At 42.9% G+C, this 16,150-nt stretch overlaps 1 protein-coding gene across 2 annotated transcripts in view; it reads left to right on the top strand.

The window, feature by feature from the left end:
- efna2a (ephrin-A2a) overlaps nucleotides 1-11,671 on the top strand; it is a 95,470-nt gene extending 83,799 nt beyond the window's left edge. Inside the window, exons 2-4 of one of the 2 annotated variants that reach the window (XM_037747104.1) lie at nucleotides 1,152-1,444; nucleotides 7,640-7,705; nucleotides 9,191-11,671. In XM_037747104.1, the coding sequence (XP_037603032.1) occupies nucleotides 1,152-1,444; nucleotides 7,640-7,705; nucleotides 9,191-9,315 (484 nt within the window). In that variant the 3' untranslated portion in view covers nucleotides 9,316-11,671. The remainder of the gene's footprint in view (nucleotides 1-1,151; nucleotides 1,445-7,639; nucleotides 7,706-9,190) is intronic. The other variant, XM_037747105.1, reaches the window with a different exon arrangement.
- The last annotated feature ends 4,479 nt before the right edge of the window (nucleotides 11,672-16,150 follow it).

The following is a 16,150-nucleotide window of genomic DNA, read 5'->3' as shown; positions in this document are numbered from 1 at the left end:
AATGTTGGTTTTTAGTCTTTATTTGCATTTGTTGACAATAACAAAAATATAGAATAACGGCAGCCTTATCCTTTAAAAGAAACTGTTTCACTCCAGTGACTTCAAGATTGTAAACAGAAGTTTGGTTCCCATATAAGCAACGCTGGCATCAAAACATAAACATAAATAGAGCCTGTGTAATGTAGGGAAAAAAATGCAGCCATATGTTTTTAATATAGTCTAACTGCCTTGCAGAGACTGTTGAGAGAAATAGATTGGGGAGTTCAAGCACTATCTTATGTACTTCCATATGTTACCTGCATTCATTTCTCAAACTCTTTGACTCGGCGCCAGAAGAAGGAATATAGCAAGGACAATTTCCACTATATATACCCTCTAATATGTATCTATATACTAATATTTCTGACCCACTTCTATTCATCATGCCGCCCTCAGTGATCCGCATGTGTACGGAGCTAAGTGGCCATTCACCACAGACTCTATACGCTGCTTTAGGGGGTGGGATAATAATGTGTGCTCTCTACCATCACATGACCCACTTCTCTTGAGTATCATACGAGAAGGCTTATTCAAGCACTCTGGAAAAAAAAACACCAAACATGCTAATAATTCCCATGAAGCGTAGCTCGGCAAGCTTTATTAAAATATAATGGGCTGCCATGCAAACTTTTAGCGTAACCAGAGGGATTATTGATTGATTTTTCTGGCATGTTTATTAAATAGGAGACCTTCAGGATGTTTTTTGACTCAGGTGGTTTTATCAGAAAGCATTTTGTTGAAGTGTCCTTGAGCAACGCGTGGAGTCTCTAAGGGTTGCTGTTTTTGTAGCTGGCTCGACCTCAGATCTTCCTGTGGGGATTTACAGACAGAAATGTCCTAACAGCGATCATACAATTTCATATAATTACGGTACACAGCATGACTGAGCTAAGTGGACTCACCGCAGTTTCCTTTATGCTGTGCAATCATACGGAAATCCAATATAGGTAGCAAATATTCATAGTATTGTAGAAGATTTTTTTTGATCTCATTACACTTCAGTAAACTATTCCTGATGCTTTCTCCCCCCTGCCCACTGATTCTCTGCATAGTTTGCGATTATTATTATTCATGAAGAAATGTTAATCCATTGTTCCCTCTGTGTCTTGTAGGTTCTGGCACGGAGAGTACAGGGTGGCGGTGAACATTAACGACTACCTGGACATCTACTGTCCTTACTACGAGGGTCCTCCGTCCCACGGGCGCATGGAGCGCTACATCCTCTTCATGGTCAACCACGAGGGCTACACTTCCTGCCAGCACAGGATGCGTGGCTTCAAGCGCTGGGAGTGCAACCGTCCCAGCGGTCCTGACGGACCCCTGCGCTTCTCGGAGAAGTTCCAGCTCTTCACTCCCTTCTCCCTGGGCTTCGAGTTCAGGCCTGGACACGAGTACTACTACATCTGTGGGTTATCAGCTAGACTAGTGTGTGTGTGTGTTTCTGTGTGAGAAGGTGTTTGTCCATTTGTTGTGTGCATGGGAGCGTGCGCGCGTCTGTGTCTGCGCGTCAGCCACGCTTCTGTTCAATATGCATTTGTAAACGATATGTAAATATGCAATCAACAGAAGTTGATTGAGAGAGTTCTCAAACACCATGCCGCTCGCTCACCCACAGGCGCGCATAAATACACCTTCCATCTCTCTCTCGCTCCCCCCCCACTCCCTCTCTCACTCACTTTATATCTTGATGTATCTGTCTGCTTCTGTCGAGATCATAAGTGGTGTGCTCAGCAAAGTGGTAAAAATGTCACCAGGCGTAGTTTGTAATCATTTTTATATTAGCTGTATTGATGTTTCTCCTCACTTCAACAAGTGATGTATTAGTATCACAGATGGGCCGTACCCCCTGAGACTGTTTTTCTGAACCGAGTTAAAAAGCTATCATTCCCCCACCAGGCGTGGGGACAAATAGAGGCTTCAAATTACTCTTAAACATTGTTTTCAGCTGCTCGGTGTGCCAGATGGGTGGGATAGATTTACCGCATCCGGACTGTTTAGTGCAAGATCGGTTGGTAATCACAGAAAAGCACATTAAATTGACTTTCAAAAGCTTCGCTGTCAATGTCCAAACTTTTCTGGCGCCGCAAAGACCACTTTTTTTTTCTGCGAGGCGGCTGCGAGAGCTGATCGACTTGTAACAAGACATTTAACTGTTTGAATCCACAGACCAGATGGGAGAATATGTGGAAAGAAAAATATTCTTCTGAGAGTCATAATTCAGACAAGCACAAAAGGTCACTTGTCTTGAAAATGTACAGTATGCTCAGGTTGTTGTAAGTTTTTCAACAAACATTTATTCTGTCGTTTGTCTGGCAAGAACGGTCTTGAGCTGCCATTACGGAAGTTGGAAATGAATTTACAAAAAGTAGTCCTTTTGTAATTATTTATCTCATTAGTCCTTTACTTATTTTACTTTTGTGTTACTCTCTAAACATCACACCAAACCTGACCTGTCATTGCTATCTTGTTCAGAAGTTGTCTCATAGACATTGGGCCTCATGCAAGAACCACTCGTATGAACAGATTCGTCCTTAAGTGGCTTACACGAGTGATTTAGGAGAACTTTCTCGGATTTAAAATTTCCTCCTAGGAACGAACCTGACGACCTGCCATAGGAGTTATGTGCAATTAGTCTGCTGTTAATCAAATCTAACTTTCTTCCCTAATGAATTGTATATTTCATTACTCTGAAGCAATTTTGGGTTTGAAAAATCCCTATATAAATTACACTTCATAATTATGTTGACATTATCCTTCGACTCTGCAATTTGAATTATGATTTAATTCTAAATGTATTCATATAGCCTAACGATATCATCATTAATTTAAATTGGCAATTAATGCTATTGTATAACACTATAATATCAATATGATAATCTCAAACTGCAAAACGACTTAGATTATAATTGAAAGTTAAATTGTCTCTGTATATGATAAGGTCAACGGGAAGTGTAACCAGCGCATCAGGCCCTTGGAAGAGAGCGTGTCACGGTCATGTCTAGAAGGTTACCCACGAGTTGGGAAAAACTCTCACGAGATGGTTAAGGTTAGGCATTGACCTTGAATAATTAAGGTTAGGATAGGTCGCCAAGCAGCGAGTCTTGCAAGAGTTTTTTCAAGTTTTTGCCAGATTCGCAATTTGCAGGTTACCTTTTAGACACGACCCTGTGTCGCTGTGCTGATATATTGGCAGAGGCAGATGAATGGGGCAGGACACGTAACCTTTAATGGTATTATTTGGGCGTTAATAATGCTAATTCACTAGTCTCATGAACGTGCGCTCATTTACGCACATCACGTTTTCTTTCAATTTTATTTTTTTAATTATTTTTATGAACATAGAACAGGTGAGGACTGAGACATTACAGTATAATCAATAATAATCAAACATTTAAAAAAAATAGTGAATAAAAAGGGAGAGGCACAGGTACAGTTCAAAATGCACATTAAAGTAAATAAAGAAAAATTCTTGTAAAAGTGTCTAGATGGCTATTACTACCCATTTTCCCCAGTATTTATCCCCCTTCTCCTATTGAAGTCGAAGAGTGAAAGTAATTTTGCATTCATCATGTTTACGTAGGTCATTTACACAGTTTTCTGAAGTTAGGAGCGTTTGCTGAATCGGACGTGGCACACTCGTACGAGCCCACGGTACGAAAAAAAGTAAGAGAACTTTAAGACAATAATAGGAAAATGTTCTTGCATGAGGTCCAGTGATTCTACAGCAGCATTTCTGCCACTGCGCAGCCTGGCACAGCTCTCTTCATTACCTCCCTGTGTTGCCGCTGCACAGCTGACTGACCTTAACCTTTTTAGTAGGAGATGATGCATTCTCACCATGACCCGTAATGGAATGAGGGTCCTCTGCCATCAGTTTCAGGTCGCCATGCATATTTCTAGATTGGGTTTTTTGTCCACGGAGAGAGTTTCTGACCTTACAGTGATATTCTCCTGATTCAGACAGCGAACAGAGCGATCAGCCAAGGCTGAATAATAATAAAAAATCCTTGACAGATATTGACACAGGTTTTAATTCAATTTATTGTAGCATTCTTATATTCAGATTGTATTTCTAATGCGGTAACACGATTTTGTAATGTAATGCAATCACTGAAAACCAATGTTGCTGAATTACTGCAATAGATAATAAGATTAAAGTAATGCACTTCCTCCAACACCGTTTTGTTTACAGAGTAACTTTTAATAATGAGCACTAAGTATCTGCAAATATTTCCCTGCCCCAGTCTGTTGTCTACAATGTCACAAAGACACAGCAGGGGCGAGAGTCAGAGAGCTAAAGAGGCGAAGATAACAGCCACCCGATGTTCTACTGCACTTTTTCCCCAATCACACACACACACAAAGACACACTCTTTTGTTTTCAGCCTCGTGTAAGGGATGGACAGGGCCCCTCCAGAGTTGTATAGTTGCTGACTATGGTATTGTGTTTCTGGGACCCCTGAGGGGAATGTGTATTCCTCGAGATTGGTGTGTGTGTATGTATTGTAGGGGGGGAGGACTGGTAGCGGGGTCAGTTGTCAAGCGATTGTGAGTCCGTGAAAGGCCATGTCCATCATCTTGACTGACAACCACACACGTTATTGTTTCTCACATGCACACACACACACACACACACACACACACACACACTCACAGGGCAGTATTGATGTGGAACGAAGGCATTTTGACATTTTTAACCACACAGCCCTTCAGTTGAGTGTGTGTATGTGTGTGTGTTTCCTCTCCGCAGATACTCACAAAGTAAAAAACACATCGATCTTTGATGGTGATCTGTGGCCAGACCTGTGTGAGTGTGTGCGCCAGTGTGTGTGTGCACGTTGGTGTGTGTATTTGTCATGTGTTTGACATGTTGACAGGTCCGCTCCACCCCTTACTTCTCCCAGCTGCCATCTGATGAGGTTGAGTGATTTTCAATGGGTTTTCAGGAGACGTCGGATTGTGGATGTGCGCTGGGAAACGGAGGCGCTGGGAGAGCTGATAAGACTTTTAAAAAATGACAAAAGTGAAAATATTTGGAGGGCACGGAGAGGGGGAATGCGCGGGGTGGGGTGCGGAGGGTATATATCTTTCCAATTGTGGCCCTTTCTCCCCCGAAATGCTGCCATTTGTCAGCGAAACGGCAGGGAAGCCGAAACAAAGACACACAACAGGAGAGATGGCTCGATACAAAGCTGGCGGGGCTTCATAGGGGACCGCGGTACTCTTTCTCTGGGCACTGCGAAGAGTGTATGTGGATGATTTGAAGAAATTTGAGGCAAAGGAAGTGGACTACAGGGAAGGCATGAAAGGGTAAAAGAGGTGAAGGGCAGGGAGAAGGATGGAGGGAGGAGTTGCGGGTGGAAAAGAGAGGGAGGAGAGGGCAGATGAAGGGTCAGATTTATTTCCTGTACGCTGTGGATCTTGATGATGGTCCTCTCCTGGGTCACTCCGGTTTCTGGCTATGCGGACTTCCTCAAGGGAGAGGGCCAATAGGTCTCCACGCAAGCACCAGCGTGTGTGCACATTCTTTTTCCTCGTGTATGTATGTGCACGGCTGCATGCGCGAGCGGTCAGGGAGTTGGTCACCATCTGCTTTAAGGTCTCCAGCTCTATTTCACATCAGAGCGAGGTGGGACTAAAAACCCAGATTCAATTTAATTTACTCTACTTTGAAGTTTGAATCACAGTAACTTTTTAACATTTTTCTGGCATTCAGCCAGTGCAGCAGCAGCGGCGGCTCAGCGGTTAGCACTGTCACCTCGCGGCGAGAAGGACCTGCGTCTGTGGGGAATTTGCATGGATTTCCTTCCCCCCGTTCGAAAGACATTCAAGTCAGGTCGATTGGAGAGCCGGTATTTCCCTGAGGTGTGACTGTGAGTGCGACTGAGTCCCAGTGTGTGCGGGCTGATCCCTCACAGACTTGTTTACATTGCCTGGAGTGCTCAGTATGTTTACGGGAGCTCATAAGCTTGGGAGCATTGGTTTAAGAGAACTTAAAAGGACATATTATAAGAAAGTCTCCAACTGCTCGAAGCAATAAATGTCATCAAGAAAGTAATAGGCTGCATTAATGACTACATTAATGTCAAATTATAACAAATGCGTGTTAACTTGCGTGTTCCTTACTTTATATTCCTACCCTTGATTTACCACCTCTGACATTTTTGTTGCGAGCTAATTTCAATAATGTATGTGTGTTTTACTTTGCTGAACAAGAAGAAATGTCTAAAACAGTCTACATATTCATGTGGGAAGAAGTCGGCATTAAAGCCCACAGACACACTAGTTTCTGGCAAAAGCCGTCCTCCAAGTGAACAAAGTCTGCAGTATAATCATTTCCACCATATCCGTGTTATTACCTTATCATGTGTTGTGAGTGTTTCTCCCTGCCATCCCATAAATAGGTACGGTGACTTGAAATAATTGGGGTTAAACTGAGGTTTGGTGTCTTTGTGTTTTGCGGATCCGACCTATGACCCTCCAGTCACACTGCTGAGGGGCCCTGAAAGGCCCACGATCACTGTGTGTCAGTTGGTTTGTGGTCATTTGAATGACTAAATTAAAATAACAACTGAACGGATAAATGCATTTAGCTGCGTTACCTAACGCTGTGTTTCCCAAACTTCTTTTGTCGGGACCCAATTTCTAATAATGACAAACCATCGTGACCCAATTCACAATATGCCTTCGTGAGAAGAGCGAATTTGTGCGTAAATAAACGTTCCTGACCATTTTTACTGCCATTTCCGCATCACCTTATATTATCTTGAATAGGTAAACCAGCCATTATGAAAAGATACACGTTTGATAAATTTAAACTTATAAATGAGACCAAATAAATGCATTTAGGTGGAGTTAACAGGCGACAATAATCAGAACAACGCGAACATTCAGGCTCCCTCATGTGGCTCAAAGGTGTACTGCAGATATAAATGTTAAATAAAAGACTATTGAGAAAATTCTGCAAATTTATTTGGCGACCAAGACCCCCTGTGGATCCTGACCCAGTCTTTGGGAATGACTGATCTACACTGTATATCTGTGTTACTACTTAATTATATATTGTCAGTGTTTCTCCTTGCCATCCCATAAATGGGTACGGTGACTTAAAGTATTTCGGATTAAATTGGTGTGGTGTCTTTCTGTTGTGGGGATCCAACCTATGACCCTCCAATCACACGCCCTTTAGGCCCTGAAAGGCCCTGAAAGGCCCGGGTTCACTGAGTGTCGGTTGGTTTGTGGTCATTTGAGTTATTTTAAATTAGTCTGCGAACAGGTGCCACTAAATTGAAATATCAACTGAATGGATGAAGGCATTTAGCTGCGTTACCTAAAGCATAAGGCTGGTGTTATTCCATATTTTCTAATTGAAAACAAATCCCATGAACATACCAATATTATAGTCCATCAATACTGTCTCTGTAAACTCCCAGTCCAGCCACCACCTGATAATAAGCCTCGTAGCACTCTGAGACGGAACACCATTTAAAAAGAAAACCTTTATTAAATCTCCTCAATGACTTTATGAGTACAATCAGCAGCACAAATCGCTTCATCTCTCAACTAATCCCCTCTTTCAATCTCTCTGCTTTTTTTACAGCGTCTCCTCACCCAAACCATGTGGGGCGAGCATGTCTAAAGCTGAAGGTGTATGTCAGACCTCCAGGTAAGTCACGCTCTAACTACACACTCGCACACACACACATTGTCGCACAAAACACACACGCAAAGGTCCAGATTGGCTATCAAAGTAAAATTAGGGGGGAATAAGAGGTCTGATAGAATGCCCCGGCAACACTCTCTGCTCTGATTCACACACCAGCCAGGCAACACTTTAACACCTTTACACACTGAAACACACACACACACACTGACGCAGTCACACATGCAAACACACACAAGTGTGCACGGGCGCATGCACGCGGGCACAAAGTGGCATACGCACTTCACATCAGATCACATCACATCACACTGGGTGTGAGGGAGACCTTCTGTCCTTGTAGAAAGAGAACAGAGCGGGCTGAAAGTGCTCTCTAAAAACGTTACCAACATCACTCCACTGGCTGGATTCGCTCATAAGAAACAAGAGAGCGATCTAATAATAAACCCATCGCATACTGTAGGAGTCTAATCTAATAATAGACACTTCATATTTCTTAATAAAATTCTCCTTATGCATCAGGGCCTCGTGGTAAAAGATGAAGCCTGACTTGCCCGCCAAACAGCGTGCAGCCTGATACTCTTTTGAAAACAGCTCCCTCGTAGATTGGCGTAGATGGGACACAAGTGCGCCATGTTGGCATGTGATAGTGGCGTTTAAAAATAACTCGACAGAAGACACGGGGAGCAGATTGCGGCAGGCATTACGCCACACTTGCGTTATCTTGAAAATCTACCTGTGCGTCTTTTCAAAGGCGGATTCTACCTCGTGAGTTTTCAAACCTAAGCCCGACTAAAGAATCAAACCTGGGTAGTAACACGACTCCCTTGATAATGACACGGCTTTGAAGATCTTCGTAAAAAGGATGAGAGTCGGCCTTCGCAGCTTTTCCAGACTCAGATCATTCCAGCTACTGCTAAGGGGGAAGGAAATTCTCTCCTCCTCCATAATTACTGAAACAACATACGTTCTTTTATTCTGTCATTGCCACAGCTCCTCTTTGAGATTCTGCTTTTTTGTGCTCTTAGAGTAATCTGTCTGACATTGCAACTAAAAAAATCTCATCTGTGAAATATTGTCACGAGAGTGAGCTGTGAGCGGTTGCACATGTGTGTAAGTGGAAGTGTGTCTTTCTGTGTTTGTGTGTCAGCTGCTCCAGATTCAGAGTCTCTGTGATTAAACTGTAATTAGGTTGGTTAAACCCCCTGCAGAGCTCAGTTGCTGTCGTCTTCTCCTCCTCCTCTCTCTCTCTCCTCTCCTCATCCCTCTCTGCCGTCTTCTCTCTGCCTTTTTCCTCGGCTTTTGAATTGTGAGTTTTGTGGTTTGTCGCTCACTTTCCACATTTTGTTCCCCCCTCGTAACAGTTCCACTTGTCTACCCTTTGTCTTGAAATAAACCCACTCCCTCCTTTGTTTTAAATTGTCTCGTCTTTTGTCTGTGTGTCCCTCTCAGTTCAGATGTTTTGTCGTTTCTCTCTTCTTTCCGTTTCAGATGGGTCGGGATATGATTCTCCGGAGCCCTTCCTGACTGATGGAGGTCCGTGCTGGAGGCCAGGGTCCGCGGCCCTGTTAGCTGCTCTGGCCTCACTGCTCCTGGGACTCTTCTCCTGGCTGTGACCCCTCTCCCCCTCCTCCTGGAGCTCCCACCCAGGGTCGCTGGGCTGGGCTGGCTGTCCCTCTAAATCCACCACCCCTCAGGGAAGCCCTCTGTCTCCGTCCCCCATCCCCCCCCCATCCCCTTCCTCTCCCACCTCCACCTCTATACGACCACCAACCACCCCCACTGCCAGCCCCCTCCATGGCCCAGCCACGGACACCGCTCCCAGGCCCTGGCTGAGAGGGTCGGGTCTCGAGCTGTCTGGGAAGCTGCGCTTCATCTCTGATCCCCTGAATTCAGGGTGGAACAGCAGCTCTCAGCTGAAAAACACAAGGGAAATGTCTCTGCACTCATATCAGGGGGTCCTTTTGATTTGTCTATTGACTCTTGGCCACTGATGGGGTAGATGTAGCCGCGGCTATGATTAAACTTGTCGTTCCAGTGCCATTCCTATCATCCAATCACGGCAGGATGCATTAAGCGATAGGCCTGGATGCACAAAAATTGGATTTTTCTCACATTGCTATCCCATCGTCAGACGAAGAATTGGAAGTGGCCAAGCTTGCATTGTAATTGGAATTCTATACTACCTGGACCAGCTCCAACTGCAGCGAGAAAAAAAAGAGCAACCGTATAAGAGACGGAGAGGAGGAAAGTGACCCGGGCCGGTGCAGAAAAGAAAGGGAAAACAATGCGGGCACAGATTTAAATACATGCGGCCATGTGGGAGATGTAATGTTATATGTGTTGATATTTTCAGAGCCAGTGTAGACTCACAGCAATGTGATATAAAAAAAAAATCATTTTTTTTATGAGAAGCTAAGATATCACATTATAATGACAAGTGTAATCATAGCCTGTTTGAGTGGGAGGGTGTGTAGGGGGGTGTGCTGGGTGGGTGTATATTTTCAGGTGGGATGTGTTCTGTCTTATTCATGTTTCTAAACAAAGCATTTATCACAGCCTGGCCAGCACAGGCGTCTTCAGCACTGTCTAATGTCGATAGGGTCGGGTGACTTTTGGAACCATGACTTTCTCATGTATGAATGTACCACTGGTTACCCACCTCTTTGTCTCTCTGTATTATTATGACTGTGGTCACTTACAGTACCTTCTCTCGGACTGGCAGGATGAACGGGGTCGGGGTTGGATTTTGGAGGGATGGCGGGGCGGGGTAGGGCAGGAGGAGTTGAGGATGGAACAGGTGACAAAAAGGAGGCGACACTCAAGTTGCATGACCACTGTGAAACCTTCAGATCAATCTCGTTTGTAATGATGATATATTTTTTCATGGGGGATAAATCAGAAACACCCTGCTACCGCTCTCTTGCTCTCCCTGAGACTTTTTTTTCAGACATCAAACGGAAAAAATTCAGCCTCTCTCCTCTCGCACGGTTTCTCCTGTCTGGCTTTCGGTCGTTGATGGATTAGCTCGGGCCCTGGTGAGATAAATGGACCCACAGGGTGAAACTGACTGGAAATCAGCCCCTCAGAGCCCAGGCCAGATCACAATGGACGCAAATACTGACTGAAGCTGGTCCCGGGTCTGAGGGTTAAACCAATGAAGGGGAAGCGCATAGACTTGTGGCAAATGAGGCGAGGTGTGTGTGTGTGGTAGCATCACAAAAAACACACATGCGCATGCACACACATATACATGCACACACGCACACAGTCTTTGATAACGGGACGGTTCCTCTGAGATTTTTGGGAGCATTTGTGGACTATAAAAGGAACAGCACAAAGAGAGAGAGGGAGCGCCGAGAAAGTTTGTGTGTATCATGGGACTTCTTTAATGTTGGGAAGTGAACATAATGAGTAAGCACTGTGAACACACGCATACATACACACATGACGACCAGTGTACAGATACACACAGACATATGTAGAAAAAGCACATGCAGATCTAGACATTTACAACGACATGGCATGCACATACACACATGTACAAAGACACATACACACACACACACACACAGGAAAACACAAACAAGGGGAAGCACTTCCTTCCCCGTTTCATCTTATTTTTGTAGCATTTAAAATCACTGTTAATTACTCCTGTGTGGGATGCAGTGATGGGGTATAGCCTGTGGAAGATTAAAAAAAATGTGTTTTCTCTTCTTCTATTCCACTGATGCTGTCCTTCTATCGTTCTTCTTCTCTGGTTTGTGATCCATGGTTGGTAGTGGTAGGATGCCTCCAGGTCTGAGCGTCATGTATGAGTTTGTCTCCTTTTCTGTTTGTGGTGTTTTTATTTTTGTTTTGTGGGAGCTGACCTCAGTCATTTAAGTCAGTCAGTCAAAAGTAAACACGGAAGTCAGAGCAAGGAGAGAAACACACAAATAAAGATTGTCTTTTTGTCTACTCGAAAAATAAGCCAAGTGAATTTATTCAGTGGAAATGTGAATTAATTTTCATGTGATGTTTTTTTTTCTCCCCCCCCAAAGGGCAGATGATTGTATTCGTGTATTAGGCTGCACCTGGGTCTTTATTTTGCTCAGTCTATCTTCCTCTGACGTCAAAGTCTTGGGACGGTGAGCATTGAGCTCTGCCAGTCAAAGCATGAAATTATTCAGATGAAATCACCCTCTCCAATCTTCAGCTGTTTCTCCCTCAGCGATGTGACAGCTAATCTGAACTGCTGACAACGTGGAGACTGAATAGCTTGATAGCCTTTCCTCTCTTGTTTCCATCAGATTTCCAGCAGGGTGGCCTTCTGGTGATGGAAAGTAACCAAGTGCATTTACTGAGTACTGTAAGTACTGTACTCATGTACAATCTGGATGCACATGTAGTTTACATGAGTATTTCCATGGTCTGCTACTTTAAACCTCTGCTCCACTACATTTCTGAGGGAAATATTGTACTTTTTACTCCACTAAATTGATTTTATAGTCGGGCTGTCAATCGATTAAAATATTTAATCACGATTAATCGCATGATTGTCCGTAGTTAATCGCAATTAATCGCACATTTTTTATCTGTTCATAATGTACCTTAAAGGGAGATTTGTCAAGTATTTAATTGGAGTGGACAAATATGCTTGCTTTATGCAAATGTATGTATATATTTATTATTGGAAATCAATTAACAACACAAAACAATGAAAAATATTGTCCAGAAACCCTCACAGGTACTGCATTTAGCATGAAAATATGCTCAAATCATAACATAGCAAACTGCAGCCCAACAGACAACAACAGCTGTCAGTGTGTCAGTGTGCTGACTTGACTATGACTTGCCCCAAACGGCATGTGATTATCATAAAGTGGGTATGTCTGTAAAGGGGAGCCTCGTGGGTATCCATAGAACCCATTTTCATTCAAGTCAAGGGGACCCATATGAAAATGTCGACACAAATTTTTCCTCGCCAAAATTTTGCATAAGTTTGGATCATTATTTAACCTCCTTCTCTACAAGCTAGTATGACATGGTCGGTACCAATGGATTTCTTGGGTTTTAGTTACCAGGCCAGTACCTTCATTCTAGCTTTAAAACCCACTTGAGCCCGCTACAACCTAAAAATTGCAAGTAGCATTAATGCGTTAAAGAAATTAGTGGCGTTAAAACGAATTTGTGTTAACTTTGACAGCCCTACTTTATAGCTATATTTACTAGTTACTTTTCAGAATTCACTAAAAACAACTATGATACACTAATTAAATACACTGTTATTGGTTAAAAAATTGGGTCTAGTTGGGTCCCCTTGTCACATTCAGATATTTTATGTGCATTTTCAATTTGCGCATTAAAAAAGTAAATATATATATATATATATATATTTACTTTTTTAATCATAATCTCGCTTGGCTGAGGAGGAACAGTTGATGTATAGATAATACACCCTCTTCTTCTGCAACAGTTTAATGACACCCGACTGGCGCCACCAGCTGTTTATCTTGATGCACCCAACTCCTAATATTAGCCCACCAGCAGTTGACGGAAATGCGCATTAATTTGTATTTTCTTGCAATATCTTGCAAATTTGATGAAAACTTCTCGCATGTTTTTCATTTAAATAAATGTTTGAAGCCCAAAGAGGTAAAATTATCAAAATATTTAATGAAAAAGAAGCAAGATTTGAGAAAAAAAAAATCATCATATTTTTTTGCAGCAGAACTTAGTTTTTTTTTTCGTCTTTCTTCCCTCAATAATCATCTCACAACTACTCAGATTTGTCTAGCTCCAGCTCGACCAGCTACAACAGGAAAATGCTATTTACACATTGATGCCTCAGTATTAACAATCTATTAAAGGGATATTTCTGGTGTTTTGAAGTGGGATTGTATGAAGCACTTATCCATAGTCAGTGTATTACTTACAGTAGATGACGGTCGGCACGCTCCCAGCTTGGAGAATCAGACAAGAGTGCTTAAACGGATATACATTTTTTTAGGTGAGCCTTTCTTTTAGGTGGCTAAAATAGCCCAGTCCACAGCACTGTGTTGCTTGGCTCCGATGTCGGTACTCCTCTCTGTTTCTCCAAGCTGGGGGCATGCCGACTGTCCTCTACGATAAGTAATACGCCTACTATGGATAAGTACCTCAAACAGCCCCACTTTAAAACACCCGAACTATCCCTTTAATATAATATATAATAATAGGCCACTCAAAAGCCATTTTCTACAGAACAAGTATTTTTACTTTCATACTTTTAAGTACATTTTGTTGATGATATTTTTGTAGTTGTACTTATAAAAGAAGTGCTTTTACTTGTAATAGAGTATTTTCACATTGTGCCACAACTCATATGTCTATCAAAAGTCAGGTGTCCTTGAACGAGACCTGGAACCATTACATGCTGGCGATGCCTAAAGGCTAAATGTCTGAACAAATGAATATGAAAAGTTTCCTCTCAGCAGGTTTCCTCCAGATCCGGACATGAACAGACAGATAGACAATAGACACGTCCCCCCATTGGGGCTCGTATGGGACAGCGCTAGCTTGAAACATTTATCAGTCCCATTTTAAAAGCGTTATTTGAAACCACTGACTCGCCTCTTTTGGCATCGTGGTGCAAAAAGAATATCAGAAACGTTGTTTTTAGGGAAAACTGAGGTATATGAATAATAGATGAGCCTTGGCCTGCCATGTTTGGCCCTCCTGTGCGAGGCGGGCTAATGGCTATCGATGTCTCTGGTTTCCATCAAATTGCTTCATATGAGAGCTCAATCCAAACGGAGGAAAAAAAGAGTAGATTCCAGTGTTAAAGGAGACGAGGGAATTAAATTATCTCTGAATATTGAAAGGCACGCTTGGTCAGCCAATTCTTTGTCCTGACAAGTATCAGGTACCAGCGGAATTAGCCTGACGTAAAATTAAGCCCGATCAAGCAAACCTTCCCATGTCTCAATCCTTGTGAGAGGAAAGATGGATGTGTGATACGACTGGAACAGAGCCAGAAGTGAACAGATGTGCTCCTTGAAATCATGGGAACCTGCTGATCTGGGGCTATGTCACCGACACACATGCACATACACTATTATATCCCCCCGTCGAGATCCTATTAATCACTTGATTATTTCAGCTGTTTTCATTGGTTGGCGTGCATAATTGGCGAGAATAAAATTTGGCCTATATGATATTGGTTTTGGCAACGACCGAAAAGGAAAGCCAGGAAATACAGATGGCGACCCCTTCGCCATTCTTTTCCTCTCTCTTCATCTCTTCTTCTGTTGATTTCTCGCTCTCACAGACACATTATTAGGCTACAGGCTAATCCATTCTCCTCTCTCCCCTGTACTTTTATCTCCTCGTATTCAACTAACTGGCATGATTTAGGAATTATGGAATTAGGGCAGCGCTCCCATCTCTATTAATGAGGAACGGCATGATGAAAGAGCTTGATCCTGAACGTGCCATCTGTAGTCACTATTACACATTCACTTAATCTATCTCTCCTACTTTCTATTCTTTCTATTCTTTCTTTTCCCTCCTTCCTTCGTTCCCCTCTCTCTCTCTCTCTCTCTCTGTCTCACACACTCACATTATACCTTAGTTGCAATTACAGCGGAAATACTAATTCTCAGCTCTTCAAGCACTGTTGGATGTGGCGTGAAATGGTGAAATCGCACAAGCAGGAAAGTTAACTATGGACCACACAGCCATGCATAGGCACACACTCGCAAGGAGTCCAGATGGACCGTGTGTTATTGCTGAATAATGCATGCTATGTAGACTCTATAAAAGATACATGGGCAAGAGAGAGAGCTGGGCACCAGTTCGTTGAGGGCAGCATCCCTTGTGCAAATTTGTTACAGAAATGTTCAGTGTATAGGTATTTACCTTGTAGGTGACCCAACAAGGAAAAATATTTAGCTGCAGTTAGAGAGAGTGAGAGGAGGAAAACACATTTGCCTTTTTAGACACTGTCAGTTGATATGTTAGCTGGCACCCTGCCCAGTGTCTTTGCAGTCACCTTGAACAGGCTTTTGTGGTTTAAACCATGAAACTTGGGGAATTACACAGCAGATTCAAAGCTAGAGGCTCAGATTTCAGAGCATCTCTCAGAAACACTATGAAAGATATCCAGCAGTCTGACTTCACGTAAAATACTGAGGAGGGGGTGGGGGGTGGATGAGGAGGTGGGGAGGTCTGGGTGAAGGGTAAATGCTGCACTCATGTGGGGAAAATGAGCACTTTTTCTCTGGAGTCATATGACAGGACATGCGCACCATCATGTGATGCGTTCAAGTGCTCAAAGGAAAGCTCCTTTCTCTGAGAACTACAGATTGGAATACAACTACTCAAACAAAAATCGACCATATAATAATAATAATAAAAAAGTTGGTACTACTGCAGCAGAATTAAGGAAAGGCACAATTAAATGTTTTCCTAACTAATCTAGTTGCGAAA

Source organism: Sebastes umbrosus, chromosome 16 (genome assembly GCF_015220745.1).
Source record: "Sebastes umbrosus isolate fSebUmb1 chromosome 16, fSebUmb1.pri, whole genome shotgun sequence".
In the NCBI taxonomy this organism is placed as follows: domain Eukaryota; kingdom Metazoa; phylum Chordata; class Actinopteri; order Perciformes; family Sebastidae; genus Sebastes; species Sebastes umbrosus.
The sequence above is the reverse complement of the archived record's forward strand: the minus strand, read 5'-3'. Positions and strand labels throughout refer to the sequence as shown.